Source organism: Ovis canadensis, chromosome X (genome assembly GCF_042477335.2).
Source record: "Ovis canadensis isolate MfBH-ARS-UI-01 breed Bighorn chromosome X, ARS-UI_OviCan_v2, whole genome shotgun sequence".
In the NCBI taxonomy this organism is placed as follows: Eukaryota; Metazoa; Chordata; class Mammalia; order Artiodactyla; family Bovidae; genus Ovis; species Ovis canadensis.
In genome coordinates this window covers 57,667,344-57,686,531 of record NC_091727.1, presented here as the reverse complement: position 1 = coordinate 57,686,531, position 19,188 = coordinate 57,667,344, and the positions used below count along the sequence as shown (strand labels likewise).

The following is a 19,188-nucleotide window of genomic DNA, read 5'->3' as shown; positions in this document are numbered from 1 at the left end:
TCTCCAAGCAGGAGTACTGGAGTGGGGTGCCATCACCTTCTCCGCTACAACATGAATGAACCTTGAAAACTTTATGTGAAGTAAAAGCAGCCAGTCACAAAAGCCCACATGTTGTATGATTCCATTTATATGAAATACCCATAACAGGCAAATCCATAGAGATATAAAGTAGATTAGTGGTTGCCAGGGGCTGTGGGGAGGGGGAAATGGAAAGGGAAATGGCTACTAATGGGCACAGGGTTTCTTTATGGGATGATGAAAATGTTCTGGAATCAGAAAGTGATAACAGTTGTACAACCTTGTGAATTAACTTACCACTGAAATGTATACTTTAAAGGGTGAATTTTGTGGTATGCTAATTACATCTCAATAACAAAAAAGAATGAGCTATACAACAACTTGGATGAATCTCATAGATATTATGCTGAGCAAAATAAGCACATACTATATGATTTCATTTATATGAAGGTCAAAAACAGGCCAAAACCCCCCAGTATCATTTGCTGTTCATGGGTACATACATATGCAGTAATGTAATGTAAAACATCAAAACATTCATGAAAAAGATAAACACCAAATTCAAGGTAGTGGAAGGAGAGGGGGAGATGAAATTCAATTGGTGCAAGGGTGTCAACTGTATCTGTAATATATTTCTTTTAAAAAGGATCTGAAGTAAATAGGACAAAATATTAACATTTGACAAAGGTGAGTGCTTATTATAGTATCTTTTATACTTTTCTCTTAAAAACAAAATAGTGTGGTTTTAAGGCAAACATCTGATTCCTTAGTCGACTTTGGTTGATGCTTCTCCAGGTGCTACTGACACGGAGGGGAGCCAAGCTCGTCCCAGCCCTAGTGGACTCCACAGTCTGGAAGAGACAAGAATAGTCCAAATGCCATGGGCTTGGACCAAGCTCTGGAGCCCCAGAAGATGCCAGGAGGGAGGGAACCAGTCAGGGAAGGCTTCTGGGAAGAGAGAGGAAGAGAGGCCGTTGGGGCTGAGTCTCAAATGGAGGCCTGAGGGAAAGGATGCTTGGCCCAGACACCCACCCCTGCCCCCACCCCCGCCCTCATAGGGCTCCCCCAAAGCCTGGCCTGGCCCTGGCGATTCCCTTATCTGCCCACTCCCAGCTGCCTCCCTGCTGGCTGAACTGTCACCACAGACTTCTGGGCCTGTGCCCCCTCCACAGGGATGGGGGAGGGAATGGGGTGAGGCCTGGCCTCAGAGCCTCAGGGTTTTGGTTCTTGATGGAGGCAGAGCCCTGAGGCCCCACTCCCCATTCTTTACTTCCGTTCTCAACCCTTTCTCCACTCCAGTTATGAAGAAATGGGCTGTGAGTCCAGCAGGCAAACCCTTGTCTGAGACATGCCTCTGAAGAGGGCAGACTTCCCCACCTTACCCCAACACTGCACCTGCTATTTCTAGTAACAGTGAGGAGAGTTACTACTACAGAGCTTACCATTTACGATGTGCATGCAGGCCCTGTGTTGAGCAGTCTCTCAACAACATTTAAGGTGGGTTCTATGATTATACCCATTTTCCAAGCAAAGAAACTGAGGCTCAGAGGTTGGCCTGCCCAGGAATCGGCAGCAAATCAGTCAGAGCTGAGACAAGAAAGAACTCAAGGCCTTGGACGAACATTTTCATTTCTCTGCACCTATTCCCAGTCCAGAAGATGGGGGCAATTATATGCACTTACACCACAAGGATTGGTGAGATCAGGATAAATATGATGCACGGACAGCATTGAGCACAGTGCCTGGGGTGGCTTGGCAAATAATGCTACTGTGGTTATTATATTAGTGCTAGGAAAAATATTAGTATCAGAATTAGTATTATTATTAGTCAATGGAGTCATTGATAGAATTAAAATGAATAATTATTAGTTCTAGAATTAGTATGGATATTAATAAAGTACTCATATAGATTAGAATTAGCATTATTATTTATGTTATGCTATGTTAGTCACTCAGTCGTGTCCAACTCTTTGCGACCCCATGGACTGTAGCCTACTAGGCTCCCCTGTCCATGGACTTCTCTAGGCAAGAATACTGAAGTGGGTGGCCACTTCCTTCTCCAGGGGATCTTCCCGACCCAGGGATCGAACTTGGGTCTCCTGCATTGCAGGCAGATTCTTTACCTTCTGAGCCACCAGGAAGCCCATTACTATTAATGCTTACTGCTAATAATAAGCATTATTAGTATCACTATTAAAATTAGCATTAGTGCTAGTATCAATATTAGAATGTTAGTAATTAGAATTAGTACTGGTATTGGTATCAGCACATTACTAGCATCAGTACTAGAATTAGAAGTAGTGCTGATAAAACAGGGCCAAATACCATCCTTCACACACAGTAGGCACTCAATGAATAAATAAGAATACTTAACATTTATTGAGATTTCAGAATCAAATGAGTTGAAATCACTTAATGAATAAGTCTCATTGAGTCACTCTAATCACCCTGTGGAGTGGCCGCTAGTACCCCATCTTTTCAGATGAGGAACTGAAGTCTAGAGGCGACAGTAACTGCCCAAGGCCACACGCCAGTCAGTGGCCCACAAATGAAGGTGGGCCAGCTCCAGAGTGGATGTCCTGAAGTCATCACTTGAGTCATAGGGGTCTTTGTCCTCTCTGTTACTGACAAGGGCTTGGCACAGACGGGCACAGAGCAGGAGCTCAATAAATAGCCTCCTTTCCTCCTCAAAGCTTCCATTTTGCATATGAGGACAGTGAGGCCCAGACAGGTAAGATGAGGATGATAAAATCCCTCTGGGGTGGGCCAGTGAGCGAGCAGAGCCTACTCATCCTTGCCCTCTGCCCTTGGTGTGTCTCGGTCACCTCATCCATAGAATGGGTGGACCAGGGAACTCCCTGGCTCGTGGAGTCCCAGGGCCATGGCTGGTTAGTCTTACCCCCTGCCCTACAGGGGCCCAAGTTGGATGGCTATGTTTACACGTTTATTCAATGACTTTACATGGGGCACTCAGAATAGGACACGGGTCTGTGCCAGCAATGAGCCAGTGGTCATTGTCACCATTGTTACTATTTGGGGGAAGGAGAACAGGACAAGGCACAGGGGCCCAGTGGCTCTCTGGAGGTCCCTCTCAGGCCACAGGCCACATGGGTCCACATCAGTCCACACCCCCTCCCATCCCACCCACCCTGGCACCACCTACCCAGGGCATATGCCAGGCTGCTACCTGGGGTCTCATGACTTCCTCTCAAACTCTTTGTCACTGAATCTGTGTCTCTGTCCTCCCCTTCTCTGTATCATCTTTGTCTCCCTTCTCAGCTTTTCCACCTATGTCCTCGGCCTCTGTCGCTTTCAGGCTTTATCTTGCACCTTCTGTCCATCTCTGCCTGTCTCCCTTTCTCTTAGCCGCTGTCTGCCCTTCACTGTTTCTGGCCCTCTCTGTGAGTCTCTCACCCTCTGTCTCTCCTTCCTTTCTGTGCCCTCTCTGTCTCCTTCCATCTACGTCTCTTTCTGTCTCTTTCTCTATTTATCTGCATCCCGTCATTCCCATCTCTCTACCTCTCTCCCTTCTCTATCCCTCCCTCCTTCCTTTCCCCCACTTTATCCTATTCAAGGACCTGCAGAGGAACCAACCCCTAGTCCCACCTGTTTCCCGCCTCCAAAGCCGCATGGCGGGCAAGAAGTTGAGGCCACTGTCCCTGGGTACCCCCCCAGCTCCGCCCCCCACCCGAGCCCAAGACAGCCTGTTACCACCGCGGAGCCAACAGCCACGCTGGCCTCCATCTGATAAGACTTATCTGCTGCCCCAGGGCAGGCCAGAGCTGGCGTAAGCCCCAGTGGGGCGCTGAGTGAATGTGCCTCTGCTTCCCGCCAGTCTTGGCCTGATCCCTGGGGTGGGCCTGGGTCCTGAAGATGTCCCACCAACATCTTGATTCAAATTCCCACCAAACTCTTTGAGCCTCATTCTTGTCACCTGCAAAATGGGTACAGTCACAGCCCTTCGCTCCCTTTGGCCAGGAGGACACATACACAAGGGGCCAGCCCTCATCTGGCTAGGCACACAGTAGGGGCTTTACGTTTGTAAAACTCACTGAAAAGCCCAGCTGGGTCATGAAACCATATCTGCTATTTTCATTTTATCTTGCTTTCAGCCCATTTTTGTTTGACTGGACACTGAAGCCCACAGAAGCCCAAGTCAAACAGGGTCCAAGAATCTACAGGGTGGGCCGGTGGGGTGGAAGAAGGCCTCACTGCCCAAGAGGTGCCCCACCAGTAGGGGGCCCGCCCCCTCCCCTGGCCTGCCCCACCCACTGGGGCACCAGCCACTCCCTGGAGAGGAGGGAGGAGGGAGAGGGGAGGGAGGGAGGGAAGGAGGAAGGGAGCCTCAAAGGCCAAGGCCAGCCAGGACACCCCCCGGGATCACATTGAGCTCGTCACATCCCCAAAGCAGCTGAACCCTCTGCACCAACCAGCCCAGGTCAGTCTCAGCCCCCTAAGAGCCCCCAGCAAGGCAAACCCTGGGCCTGCTGCCCCTTACTTCAAGGCTACTCCCCCAGCCTGCTCTAGGCTCCCCAACCCACCACTGGTCCCCAAAGTGCCTACCACCCCTGAATCCCCTGACAGCTCTTCTAGACCACCTCTATCTTTCCAACCCCCATCTGTACCCCAAATCTGCCCCCTAAACCCAATTCTCTCTGCCCTGACTCCCATCCACTGCTTCCAAGATATTTATGCTCTCCTGATCCGTTAACTCTGCCCACCATGCTCCATCTCTGACCTGCAATATGCTTTCATCTCACCAAATCCTAACCTCTGCCCCAAATATGACTTTCTCTAACCCAAACTTGTCTCTGAATTCACCACAAAGGCTCACTTTTGTGCCCCCCCAACACACATACCTATTTCTGCTCTGAAGCCCCTGCCTACTCCACAACTCCCCTGTCTCTGCCCCTAATTCTCTCTCTGACCTCCCAAACCTGTCTCTGGACTGCCAAACCCTAGCTCCACGCTCTTAACCCCATCGATGCCTCTTAAATCCCATACTTGTTCCCTGTGACTTCTCTCTGATGCCCTAAAACCATTTCTCTCTCTCAACTCCTTGCCTAAGCACAAAAATGTCTTCATCACTCCAAACACCAAGTCCACCCCTTCAATCTGTTCTGTCACATGAATCCTCCTGTCTGCCTTCTCTAAACCCCATCTTAGCTTCCCGATATTTCTCTGTCCCCCTAGGTGCCCTCTCTGGCCCCCAATCTTTCTTCACTCCAATTGTATCTCTATTCTCAAACTCCTCCTGTGCTCCCATAAGCCATCTCTAGTCATCAGACACACCTCTGCCTGCCTATCATAACTCCATCTCCGCTCCAGCAAAACCCTTGGACCCTCACACTTTTCTATGACTCTCAGAATCCACCCCAACCCCTAAACTATAGCTCCAACTTCTCAACTTTCTCTCTCTCTCTCAAACTTTGCCTCTGATCCCCAACCCTGTTTCTGCCTTCCCAACTTATTTCTGATCCCAAAATGTGACTTTTCAAGCAAACCTTTCACTGCTTCTTAAACTCGCATTTGTTTACCCTAAACTCCAGTTGTTCCCCAAACCCCTGACTCCTTAACCCCATATCTAATCCTCAAACTCCATCTCAGACTCTCCCAAGACTCATCTGCCCCCAGATCCCATCTGTACTCCCTTCAGTCCCAAGGGACCCTCCCTTGAGGGCTGGGGTGGGGATGTTACCTGGGGTGAGGGGCTGGACTGAGGGAAAGCTGAGGGCCGGCCAGCTGCCTGCCACCCGTTGGGGCAGCACTTACTCTAGTGGGGCAGCTGATAAGGAGTTTTCATATCCCCCAGCCTCGAGATAAACTTTATCTCTGTCCAGAGAGTGATAACTGGGGGGGGGAGGGCGGGGGGAGTTGGGTCCCTGCCACAGAGGGGTGGGCAGTCCTGGACCTGCCAAGGTACAAGGTGTAGGGACAGGGGCAGTGGGGTTGGAAGGAGACTGGGGTGGGGTGCTGGTGAGGAGAGGATGAGGGGATAAAAGAACAGTGGTTAACAGAGACAAAAAGAGTAAGAAACAAATCGAGACGGAGAAAAAGGAGGAAAAAAAAGTGAGATGGAGAGGGAGAAAAGGAGCAAAATACAGAGACATGAAGAGAAAGAAGAAAAACAGAGACTCAAAGGAAGAGTAAGAGAGACGGAGAGACAGGAAAGAGTGGGAGATTCGGGAGCAGAAAAGGAGAGTGAGACAGAAATGCAAAGAGAGACTCACAGATAGAATCATGGCGAGACAGACAGGAAAGAGATGGAGTTGGAGATGAGGAGGCAAGACACTGTTCCCAGAGAAGACAGAAGGCGGCCCAGGGCCTAGAGAAGGTTGATGGTGGGTACAATGACAGGCCTGTCTGTTTCCTAGCACAACCCCAACCCAGGGCCCAGCTGTGAGCCTGTCTACATAGGCAATACAATGGGTCACTTAGGCAGGGGAAGGTGGTCTTCTTTATCTCTGTCACTTCACCCTACAGACAGGGAGACCAAGGCCTTCAGATTCACAGGGCAAGTCAAGGGTAACAGTAGGTTTCCTGACTCCTCAACTGGGGTTGTGTGCAAAAGGGTATGATTAGGGGTATGGGAACATTTTAGAAATACATTAAAATAAGGCCAGAGGACCCAGAGAGAAACACGAAGGAAGAGACAAACAAGCAGAAAGTGACAGAGCAGGAGAGATATACAGACATTCAGAGAGATGAGTGGAGAGGGAAAAAGAGAAACAGAAAAATATAGAGAGAGCAAAGAAAGAGATAAAAGAGAGATAAAGATGGAAAGAGAATCAGAGACATGGGCAGACAGACAAGGGGAGGAGGAAAAACAGACATTTATAAAAGCACAGAGAGAGCAAGATGAATCATGGTAGCATAGAAAAATGGGAGGGAAATAGAGAGCCAGACTTGACAAGAAGCAGGGTAGGGGAAAAGAGACACAGGAGACAAGAGATACGCACAGAGAAGAATAGAGGCAAAGGGGCAAAGATCCCTGTCAGCACCTCCTATCCAGCAGATGGGGAAACTAAGGCCTGGGCATGTTGGGGACTGAAGGAGCTGGAAAGCAGAACTATGGCAGACCTCTCCAGAGGACACGGCACAGGCAGAGGGAACACCTCCCACCTGTCCCCCTCCTCAGAGGAAGCCACAGGCCTTGGGGTGATTTCAAAAGTTGGGCGGGGATGGCAGAGATAAGCAGTGGGGGTACTGACCCCCCCATGAAATAGGGAGGAACTGAGGGGGCCCTCTGTCTGCACACTCAACGGAGGTGGAGGAGGGGAGAGTCAAGCCGGAAACCATGGGGTTTCTGAGAAAGTCAGAAGGCAAGATGCAACAGATAGGGATGAAGTTGGGGAGACAGGAGGCTGAACCCCAAGGTCTGGGGAATGACCAAGGAGTTCAAGGGACTCTGGTTCTGCAGCTCAGCCCACCCCACCTACACACTCCTAGGAGGGTGAGGGGGTGGAGATAGAGGGAGAAGAGAAAGTGGAGGAGGAGGAGAGGAGAGAATGAGGAAAAGGAGAAAGAGATGAACAGAAAGGGAGGCAAAGGAGAATGATGAAGACAGAAGAGGGGAGGGGAGGACAAAGGAGGAGAAGGAAAGAGGAGTGAAGCAGTTGTTGAATGGGGAAGGGGGGAGGCTAAGAAAAGCAGAGGGAGAGGAGGAAGAGACGGAAGGAGAGAAGAGATAGGGGACCAGGGAGAAAAGGACACGGAGAGGAAGAGGAAGAAGGGAAAAAGAGAGAGCAGGGAGGAAGGAAGGAGGAGGAAGAGCAGAAAGTGAAGGAAGAGGGGGAGAGGAGGAGAAAGAAGAGATGGGGAGAGAAAATGGAGAGGAGACAAAACAGAAGAGGAGTAAAAGGAGGGTGTGAAGGAGAGAAAAGGAGGAGAGGAAAGATAAGAGGAAGAAGGGAAAAGGGGCAGGACAGGGAGTAAGAGAACTGAGTGGAAGAAAAGGGAGAGATGAGGGTGGACAGAGGAGGCAAGAGGAGGGTACTAGGGAGGTGGAAAAGGGGGGTAAGAGGACTAAGGGAATGGAGTGGGAGGAGGGAGAAAGGAGGAAGAGAGGGGAGAGGGGGGTTTCTGTGTCTGAGGACCCCTCCTGTCCTCACAGGTCAAACCCCAGAAGCCCCATGGAGTTCCCTGGCCTCGGGGCCTTGGGGACCTCTGAGCCCCTACCCCAATTTATGGACCCTGCCTTGGTATCTTCACCACCAGAATCGGGGGTCTTCTTTCCCCCCGGGTCTGAGGGCTTGGATACAGCAGCCTCCTCCACTGCTGCCAGCACCGCCACAGCTGCAGCTGCCGCACTGGCCTACTACAGGGACGCTGAGGCCTACAGACACTCCCCAGGTAACTTCTTTGGGTGGCTATCTTGGCACTGGCTCTGTGCTGTCAAGGTTGCCATGGAGACCCAGAGTCAATTGACTTCAAAGAGTCAATTCTGGAAAATGAGATAAGGCTTCACATCTCTGTGCTGACTCCTAGTCAAGTCCAGAACTGGGAATGCCATTGCTCCCCAACCTGTCCTCTTGGGGTAGCCATACCAGGAAGCAATGATGGAAGTAGACAGTGGCTGGAGTTGCCAGGTAATATATGGGGCTCCAAATCCCAACAAGTCATCCTCAAAGCTCATTTGGAAATGTTGGAGGTCGGGGACAGAGCAACCACTAGCAACCACAGGGCCCAGACACTGGAGTCACTCAAACGCCAGCAGTTCTTCTGGTCACCTGTTCAAAGCATGGAAACTTGGTCACTATATTGAGGCTCTTGGGCATCATTAGACCCTGAAAGTAAGATGAATTTAGACTGATTGTTTCTCTTTCCTCTTTCTTTCCCATACCCCCATAGTCTTTCAGGTGTACCCACTGATCAACTGTATGGAGGGGATCCCCGGGGGCTCACCGTATGCTAGCTGGGCCTATGGCAAGACTGGGCTCTACCCTGCCTCAACTGTGTGCCCCACCCGTGAGGACTCCTCTCCCCAGGCCTCAGAAGATCTGGATGGGAAAGGGGGAAGCAGCTTCCTGGAGACTTTAAAGACGGAGCGGATGAGTCCAGACCTCTTGACACTGGGGACTGCACCACCTTCATCAATTCCAGTCCCTAGCAGTGCCTACGGGGGTCCTGACTTTTCTAGTACCTACTTTTCTCCCACTGGGAGCCCCCTTAATCCAGCACCTTATTCCTCCCCTAAGCTTCGTGGAACTCTGCCCTTAACCCCCTGCGGTGAGGTTCTCAAAAAGGGACTGGGAGGTTGAGGCTGGTGGGGGTGACCAAGGGAGAGCTGGTCTGAGACTAACTCCTTCCTCCCCTCTGTCTACCCCACCAGAGGCCAGAGAATGCGTGAACTGCGGAGCAACGGCGACACCATTGTGGCGGCGGGACAGGACAGGCCACTACCTGTGCAACGCCTGTGGCCTCTATCACAAGATGAATGGGCAGAACAGGCCTCTCATCCGGCCCAAGAAGCGCCTGGTAACACCAAGCCCTGCCATCCCTGCTGTTCTCAACCTTCACAGAAATCCCAGTCCTGATGACCTATAAGAACCCACACGCTCCGCTCCTTCCCCATCCACCAGCTGTGTACAGTGCCTCTTATCCTTGACCAAACATAGGCTACAAGCAGGAATTCTATCCTCTCCCTGCACTTCTCTTCCTTTGCATCACACTGGGATCACCTTGGGGCACTTTGAACCACTAGGGATTGAGACCCTCCTCAGATGTGTTGGTTGAACTGGCTGGGATGCGGGGGAATCATGATTACTTCTAATTCCCATAATGATTCCAGTGGATGGCCAAAGTTACATGCAAATTGTGTAGCGCCCCATAAAATACCCCCAATGCCTATCCTGGCAGGGAGGCCCTCTCCTTACCCACACAGAAACCCTAGCCCTTTCCCTGAAGCAAACCCTGCCCTCATACTGACCCTCACCTCTTTGGTCCTCCACCCGGCAGTGTGTCCATACTTACTTGCTCCCTCCCCCAGATTGTCAGCAAAAGGGCAGGGACCCAGTGTACCAACTGCCAGACTACCACCACGACACTGTGGCGGAGAAACGCCAGCGGGGACCCTGTGTGCAACGCCTGCGGCCTCTACTACAAACTACACCAGGTGACCTGGGGCCCTTGGAGCCTCCCTCCTCTCCTTCCTCCCATTTCCCTTCCTTCCCCTCCACCCATCCCTCTTCCTTTCTCCATTAGATATTTTCTTCCTTCCTCCTCCTTCACCCTTCCTCCACCCCCCACTCCCTCTCACCCCTCCACCCTCTCTCCTGATTCCCACCTGTCACCTCCTCCCTAGGCCATCAGCTAATTTCCACTCCCCTGCCCTGCCCTAGACCAGGGGCAGCTCCCATCAACCTGAGAGGCTTTCCCAAACTCACAGCCTGAAAACTTCAGGATTCTTGTCATATCAGGGTCACATTCCCTAATCCTTGAATAAGTTCTCTGTTCTTAGAAGTGGGGTGAATTGGTCATCCCTGGAGGAGTCATAGAGCAAGATGTGGAGCTGGGAAACAGCCATGGCCTCCCTCTTGGCAGGTGAACCGACCACTGACCATGAGGAAGGATGGTATCCAGACTCGAAACCGCAAGGCATCTGGGAAAGGGAAAAAGAAACGGGGATCCAGCCTAGGAGCTACAGGAGCAGCAGAAGGACCATCTGGCGGCTTCATGGTGGTGGCTGGGGGCAGCAGTAGTGGGAATTGTGGGGAGGTGACCTCAGGCTTGACATTGGGCCCACCTGGTACTGCCCATGTCTACCAAGGCCTGGGCCCCGTAGTGCTGTCAGGGCCTGTCAGCCATATCATGCCATTCCCAGGACCCCTGTTGGGCTCACCCACAGGCTCCTTCCCCACAGGCCCTGTGCCTCCCACCACCACCACCACTGTGGTGGCCCCACTCAGCTCATGAGAGTACAGAGCATGGCCTCAGGGCAGGGTCTGGTGTTCCCTCCCCATTTCTAGCCAGCAGTGTGTCCTATCCAACCTTCTGGGACCCAGAAAAACCTTGGGCTGGACCTTCAAAGCTTCCGTAAAATAAAACCGCCAGAGTCCTGAAAATGGAGGTGTGAGTCTGTGTGGGACTGGGGTGTGTGTATGTATCTGTGTCCACAATTATTTCATGACACTGTGAGCTGCCATGTGTGACCATGGGAGATGGCACATGGGGCTTCACAGTTGTAATGGTATATGTGAAACCAAGTGTGACAGCGTCCAGGTGGTACGAGATAGCACGTGCACCGACACATCATGGTGGGAGCCAGTGTGCAACGGGCAATAGGGATGAGGCTGTGTGACATGACGTGCGTGACTCCAGGTTCCCCTGAAAGGCCGGGCAGGGGTGAATGTGTGAAGTATGTGGAAGTGTGTCAGCGGCATCATGTGCTGAGTAAACGTGTGGGGTTGTGCACCAGTGGGGTGATCTTTGATACAGCATGACGGCATGTGCACTGGGCACAGAAGTGGATCCATACACATTTCGGAACATTGAATAAGAACTGCTATATGATGGTGTGTGAGGCACAGCAGTGGGACCGTGAGGGTCTGAGTCTTAGAATGTCTTTGTGGGTCTGGTGACAACAGTATTTCCATGCAAGTCTGTATGTGTCTGAGCATATCGTGTGGCGTGGGCCATGTCCCAGTGTCTCCGAGTGGCTGACAACGTATGTGTTAGTTGTTCAGCTGTGTCTGACTCTTTGCAGCCCCATGGACTGTAGCCCGCCAGGCTCCTCTGTCCATGGAATTCTCCAGGCAAGAATACTGGAGTGGGTTGCCATTTCTTTCTCCAGGGGATCTTCCCAACCCAGAGATTGAACCCGGGTGTCCTGCATTGCAGGCAGATTCTTTACCATCTGAGCCACCAGTTTCATTTGGTGTAAGCCAGGAACCCTCTTCTAAGGGACATCAGACATCTGAGGACAGGAAAGGGAGGAAGGGGGGGGCGGAATGGTAGCCGTCAAGTAGGTCAGAAGGCCAGTGCAGGACTGTGAGGCTGTTTATGAGCCTTTCTGTCACTTATCTCTTAACTCTCTCAACCCAGATAGGCCTGCAGCCCTGTGGGAAATGGTAGAGAATTAGCTGGGGAGATTAGGAGGACAAAGTGCCCTCTGGGGGTGATATTTAGACCCTGAAGGTCGGGGAGCTCCCCACAGTACCAGCTCCCGCCCCAACACACCTACCTACTCACCAGGGTGAACTGCTTCCCCGAACGTGGAACCTGTACTTCCATTTAACAAACCCTTACACAGGAGCAGTCAGGTGACATCCTAAACCAGACAGGTTAAGTGGCTCGCCACAGCTGGCAGAGGCTTTCCAGCAGCTCCTAACAGCAAGCAGCACCTTTAACTAAGTGCTCACTGTGGGTCAGCAACAGCTGAGAGACTTCAGCTGCCTTAGTTCATGAACACCTGGAAAAAAAAAAAAAGCCTGAGGAAATTGCATTCATGCTCATTTGACTAATGAAAAGCTAGGCTCAGAACTCACCCTGACCACACTGAGTTTAAGGAGTGGATTTTAGATGGGTGACCCTCCCTTCACTATAGTGAGTCTTCAGTTCAGTTGCTCAGTCGTGTCCAACTCTTTGTGACCCCATGAACTGCAGCACGCCAGGCCTCCCTGTCCATCACCAACTCCAGAGTCCATTCAAACTCACATCCATCGAGTCGGTGATGCCATCCAGCCATCTCATCCTCTGTCATCCCCTTCTCCTCCTGCCCCCTATCCCTCCCAGCATCAAAGTCTTTTCCAATGAGTCAACTCTTCGCATGAGGTGGCCAAAGTACTAGAGTTTCAGCTTTAGCATCATTCCTTCCAAAGAACACCCAGGGCTAATATCCTTTAGGATGGACTGGTTGGATCTCCTTGCAGTCCAAGGGACTCTCAAGAGTCTTCTCCAACACCACAGTTCAAAACCATTAATTCTTCAGCGCTCAGCTTTCTTCACAGTCCAACTCTCACATCCATACATGACTACTGGAAAAACCATAGCCTTGACTAGACGGACCTTTGTTGGCAAAGTAATATCTCTGCTTTTGAATATGCTATCTAGGTTGGTCATAACTTTCCTTCCAAGGAGTAAGTGTCTTTTAATTTCATGGCTGCAATCAGCATCTGCAGTGATTTTGGAGCCCAAAAACCTCACACTTAATTGGTCTGGTTCTCTGTACAGCTTCTCCCCTGGAGCCCCAAGGTGGGGACTGTGGGCCCACATATCTTGAACACAGCAGGTGTGAGTAGCTGTCCTGAACAGAGCAGCATCCCTTCAGAGCAGTCACTACATTAGCCCATGTGAGAATCATAGTGGTCCACACACTCCTTACAGGAACTGTCCACAAGGGCCCTGGCCCTGTAAAAGCCTGGTTGCCCCTACAGGACCCCAGCCCTCTCAGCCTGGAGGAGGCCTAGTCTTCATCTTGAATAGAAACCCCTCTCAGAACCGGTGTGGAAATGTGCCTGGCCCCACCTTGCTCAGGAATCTGGGTCTGCACCCGCTATAAGAATGGCTGCCCGAGCCCAGTACAGAAACCTAGTTCTGGGACTCTAAGGGAACCCCTTTTTCTAATTATCAATAGGAAACCCAGCCTGACTCTGGACAGGAACACCAGCCCGCACCTTGCACAGGAGGAACCCCTGGCCTCCCATGGCACAAGAACCTCTGCCTTACTCCTGCTGGCAATCTGGAACTCCCACTGAAAGAAAGTCCCTGTACCACCCCTAACAGAAATGCCTGTCCTGACCCTCTTCCCAAGTCTCACTCTCTATAGGAATCCTATCTTGACCTTGGACAGGACACCTCTGTCCTCACAACGTACTGGAGCCCTGCCCTCCAGGTAGCATTTTCAAAATACCTCACTCACTAGAAAATCTAGTGAGTTCAGAAAATCCAGACTGAGTTTAGAAGCCCTTGCCTCCATGGTGGACAATAACTCCTAACGTCACTCTGCACAACAAGCTGATTTCACAACCCACCACACAGAGCATGCAGGAACTCATGCTCTAACTCTCAACATGAACCTCAGTCTTGAGCTTACACAGGAAGCCCTGTATTAGGGACACCTGTCCTAATCCTCAACTTTAAGCCCATATCTCATCCTATGCAGCCACCCATGGTCTCACTTGGCACAGGATCCCCCTCCCAGACACTGTACACGGCTTCCCCTCCTCACCCTATGTTTGCGCCAGGGCCATGACTCTCTACAGGAGGCCTTGACTATAACTGTTCTGGAACTTCTAACCAGACTTTAAGCAGAAAACCTTTATCCTGACTCTCCACAGAAATCCTTAACTTGACTCATTTATAGGAACCTCTGACCTGATCCTTTACAGGAACTCCTAACCTTCCCCTGTGGAACACCCCTGTGACCCTGCATGGGAAGCCCTGTGACTCTCTATGACAGCCCCTTCCCCGGCCTTGTCCCAGAAGCCCCACTTTTGCCCTTTACAGGAGCCACTGTCCTGATCCAACAGAAGAAACCCTCACCTGAATCTGTGAAGGTGACTGTGTCCTACATCTGCACAGGATCTCTGTCCTGATGCTGCGTGGGACCACCCTCTGAGTCCCTTCAGGAACTTGTGTCCTGAGCTGGTACAGAAAACCCTGCTCTCACACTCAAAGGGAACCTCTGACTTGAGAGACATCCAAGAAATGAACCAGTATAAAAACATCTATCCTGCACAGGAACTTCTGCTCTGACCTTGTTAAACAATCCAAAATCTGAATCACCATGATCACCTGTCCTGAGTCTGTACAAGAACCCTGGCCTCCTGGAGTAGAAAATGGCAAGTCACTCCAGTATTCTTGCCTGCAAAATCCAATGGACAGTGGAGCCTGGCGGGCAACAGTCCACAGGGTCGCAAACAGTCGGACAACACTGAAGTGACTTACCATGCACACTGCTACATTTAAAATGGATGACCAACAAAGACATACTGTAGCACGGAGAACTTTGTTCAATGTCATGCGGCAACTTGGATGGGAGGGGTGTTGGGAGGAGAATGGATACGTGTATATGTATGGGTGAGTCCCTTTGCTGTTCACCTGAAACTATCATAATATTGTCTGTTAATTGGCTATAACCCCAACAAAATGAAAAACAAACAAGCAAGCAAGCAAACAAACAAACCCTGGCCTAACCCCTAAGAGTCTCTCGATCTGCATCTCTTGCCACCCAGCTCTGATCCCATGCAGAAATACCTGGCCTCAGTATGTTATGATCCTTTGGCCTGACCCTCTACAGAAAACCACCCTCTGTCCTCTAAAGGAACAGCCATGCTTAATCTGCCCAAGAAAACAATGCCTTCACATCCTCCCCTCTCACTCCACAATGTCTCCAACCCTCATATTTTTCTACAAACCTGTCTTACCAGATAATAGGGTCATTCTTCAGACCTCAGACAAGAAAAAACAACCCGACCCTGTAGAGAAACCTCTACAGGTGGAGAAACCTCCACCTCCACCCCTGTCCTGATACATTAAAGAGAATTCTCGATAGCAGTGCTGTCCAAAAGAAGTACAATTCTAGTCACATGTGTAATTTTAAATTTTCACGTGGCTGCATTAAAAAGAGAGAAAAACAGGTGACGTTAATTTAAATGATATATTTTATACTTTACCCACTATAATTGAGTACAGTTGACACTTTAACAACAAGGTGGGAGGGGCACTGACAACTCCGAGCAGTGAAAATCGTGTATAACTTTATAGTCAGTCCTCTATATTTGGTTTCTCCACATCAGCAGTTTCACATCTGTAGACTCGCAAAGAGTCAGACAAGACTGAGTTACTAAGCACAGATTCGACCAACCTTGGATCATGTAGCAGTAATATGTATTGAAAAAAAAGTTGCATACAAGTGAACCCACAAATTGAAATCCATTTTGTTCAAGGACCAATAGTATTTCATTTCAATATGTAATCGATATAGTGGCTTCCCTGGTGGCCCAGTGGTAAAGAATCCACCTGACAATGCAGGAGACGTGGGTTCAATCCCTGATCCAGGATGATCCCACATGCTGCGGAGCAACTGAGCCCGAGCACCACAACTATTGAGCCTGTGCTCTAGAGCCCAGGAACCATAATTACTGAGCCCAAGTGCCCTAGAGCCTGTGCTTTGCAACAAGAGAAGCCACTGCAATGAGAAGCCCAAGCACCACAACTAGAGTTACTCCTGCTCTCCACAATGAGAGGAATGATCACACAGCAATGAAGATTGAGCCCAGTCAGTAATAAATAAAATTATTTTAATCAACTTAAAAGTTATTGCTGGGACTTCCTGGCAGTCCAGTGGTTAGAACTCCGCACTTCCACTCTAGGGGCCCTTCCCTCGTAGTTTCATTGGTAAAGAATGTGCCTGCACTGCAGGAGACCCAGGTTCGATCCCTGGGTCAGGATGATCCCCTGGCAAAGGAAATGGCAACCCACTCCAGTATCCTTTCCTGAAATATCCCATGGATAGAGGAGCCTTGTGGGCTATAGTACATTGGGTTGCAAAGAATCGGGCACGACTGGGCGACTAACTCTTTCTCCACTTTATGGGTCTCAGGTTTGATCCCTGGTCAGGGAACTAATATCCCCCATTACACAGCTCACCCCCCCCCAAAATATTATTGATACATTTATTTATACCAATTCAAAAAAAAAAGACTCAGTGTGTATTCTATACTTACAGTACATCTCAAGTTGGACTAGTCACATTTCAAGGGCTCAGTGTGTGGCTAGTAACTACCACATTGGACAGCATAGCTCTGTGGAGTCTATAGAATCCTGTAGCAGGCATTGCTGTAGGCTCTGAAACCTGTTCCTTTTCTTTCTAGGCTCACCCACTTTTCCCACCTCCCTTATAATTAGATACAGGCATGTGACAGAGCTCTGACCAATGGAATGTGGGCAGATTGACATACTACACTTTCACACCTCTTCCATAAAATTCTGTCATAGACTCTTCGACTCTCTCTTTCCCCATCTACTAGCTGAATAGTGAGGACTCCAAGGGCTCAGAGGAGAGCAGAGCTGCAAAATGGAAGTTGCCTGGGTCCATGAATGATCAGTAATAAATATTCCCAATGGATTTTGTATGAGTAAGAAATAAACATGCATCTGTGAAGCCTCTGAGATTCTAGGTTTTACAACAGCTAACATAATTTAGCACAATTAATAATATCTAGACTGAATCTGGACATGAACACCTAATCCTAAATTTGTATGAATACAGCTCTGAACCTTTACAGAAACACCTGTGCTGACCCTGAATTGGGCTACATAATCTCTTTTGGGGCTTCCCTGGTGGCTCAGCAGTAAAGAATCCACCTGGAATGCAGGAAACCAGGGTTCAATCCCTGGGTTGGGAAGATCCCCTGGAGGAGGACATGGCAACCCACTTCAGTATCCTTGCCTGGAGAATTCCATGGACAGAGTTGCCTGGTGGGCTACAGTCCATATCGTCACACAGAGTCAGAAACGACTGAAGTGACTAAGCAGCAGCAGCAGGGGAAGATCCCCTGGAGAATGAAATGGCAAGCCACTCCAGTATTCTTCCCTGGGAAATCCCATGGACAGAGGAGCCTGGTGGGCTATAGTCCATGGGGCTGCGAGAGTTGGACACAACTTTGCAACTAAACAACCACAACCACCTCTTTATAGGAACCTGTTATAATGCAGTCTATGGAGCCTCATCCTGAATTTGTATGGGAATGCATAGCCTGGAGTTCCCTAGAAACAACTGGCTATTTCCTGTATGGAAACCCCTGCCTAGTTCCGTAGAGGAACACCACTACAGAAACTATAGGAATCCCTGTCCAGGAACATTTGCTTGACCCAGTACAAGAACACCAGAAATAACCTGACCTTTTCTATGAATCCCTATCCTCACATCTCACATAAAAGGAATGCCACTCCTCAGGAAGCATGGAACCTCTGCACTCATCCTGTAAAAGAATCCCAGCCAGATAAAGGAAACCGAAGACTGACACTGTACAGCAGGGATCCACAAACCGTGACCTTCAGGCCAAAGCCAGACTGCAACCTGTTTTTACACTTTTAAAGAGACAAAAAGAACATAAAGGAGAGAAAAGGAGGGGAAGGGATGGAGAAAAGAAAGAAAGGGAAGCAAAAGAAAGGAAAAGGAAGGAAGAGGGGGAAGGAGAACAGGAAGGAAGACAATGCCACAGTGGCCATATGTGACCTGCAAAGCCTAAAATATTTGTTATCAGCCCCTTTACAGAAAAAGTTTGCCAACGTCAGCTCTAGAGAAATCTCTCTTCTGACTATTCAGAAAAATATGGGCCTTGGCTTTTTCATGACTCCCTACTCTTTTACCCTGCATCACAGTCTCAAAATGCTCCTCAGGGTGTATCACTGTCTACATGCTTTCTTTGGTCTATGCAGAGGTTTAAAGGTCTTAAAGCTGTAACCCTCTTCCACTGGGACAAAAGACATGGTCAGGTAGGAAAAGACTGTAAGGGACGAGAAGGCTCGAACAGGGGTTTGCAAGACGGTCAGAGGACCCAGCTACCGGGCAATGGGGCTGTCAATCTGTTTGTTAGTAAGCGATGTTGAACCCCAGACTGCTTATCTCTCCCACCCCAGCCTACAGCCCAGTAGGAAATGGTGAAGAATGAGACAGGGAGATTAGGAGGACAAACTGGCTTACTGTGGGGCTGACATTTAGACATGTGATGTGAGGTAGCTGGGGATGGGGTGCACAGGGGCAACCTCCCCTACGTGCTAGGCACACACTTTCTATTACACCATGGGAGTAGAAGTGACACTGTGGAGGGCCACCGCCCAAATAAAAACTCCCCTCCTGAGGTCCATTCTGTCTCTGGGCACTATCATTATCACAATTTTCCAGATGAGGAAACTGAAGCACAGAGATGTTCAGTAACTTGCCCAAGGTCACATGGTTAAGTCACGTAACCTTAGTTTCCTCATCTGCAAAGCAGCCTCCAGGAACGACCTCATAGTATTTTGTCTTACGACAATGCCTGTCACATAATACTTGCTATTATCACAATTATTTGCCCCTACCAAGACTCCTTCTGCTCCACCAGTTTCGCGGCAGAATATTAGTATCTAACATTTGGTGAATGTTTCTTGTGCACTACCTTAGTGAACATGAACTCAGAAAATCCTCACATTTATCATCATCACCACTCCCATTTTGGCCGCCAC

The 19,188-nt window shown here is 49.8% G+C and overlaps 1 protein-coding gene and 1 long non-coding RNA gene across 2 annotated transcripts; one reads left to right on the top strand and one right to left on the bottom strand.

The window, feature by feature from the left end:
• Positions 1 to 107: 107 nt before the first annotated feature.
• Positions 108 to 5,792, bottom strand: LOC138930274 (uncharacterized). The gene is made up of 2 exons (XR_011446142.1): positions 5,717 to 5,792; positions 108 to 966 (listed from the first exon to the last, which is right to left on the bottom strand). It is a non-coding gene; the product is annotated as an uncharacterized lncRNA (long non-coding RNA).
• On the top strand, positions 4,198 to 11,081 carry GATA1 (GATA binding protein 1). Its single transcript, XM_070290121.1, has 6 exons — positions 4,198 to 4,456; positions 8,132 to 8,370; positions 8,869 to 9,246; positions 9,350 to 9,495; positions 10,007 to 10,132; positions 10,561 to 11,081. The coding sequence occupies exons 2-6, from the start codon at positions 8,151 to 8,153 to the stop codon at positions 10,930 to 10,932; spliced, it is 1,242 nt and encodes a 413-aa protein (XP_070146222.1). The 5' UTR covers positions 4,198 to 4,456; positions 8,132 to 8,150; the 3' UTR covers positions 10,933 to 11,081.
• The last annotated feature ends 8,107 nt before the right edge of the window (positions 11,082 to 19,188 follow it).

Bases quoted from the DNA above. Each gene is read 5' to 3' on its own strand.
- GATA1 (XM_070290121.1), top strand. From the start codon at position 8,151: ATGGAGTTCCCTGGCCTCGGGGCCTTGGGGACCTCTGAGCCCCTACCC. The intron at 8,371-8,868 runs GTAACTTCTTTG...ATACCCCCATAG, and splicing joins GGCCTACAGACACTCCCCAG to TCTTTCAGGTGTACCCACTG. The intron at 10,133-10,560 runs GTGACCTGGGGC...CCCTCTTGGCAG, and splicing joins TCTACTACAAACTACACCAG to GTGAACCGACCACTGACCAT.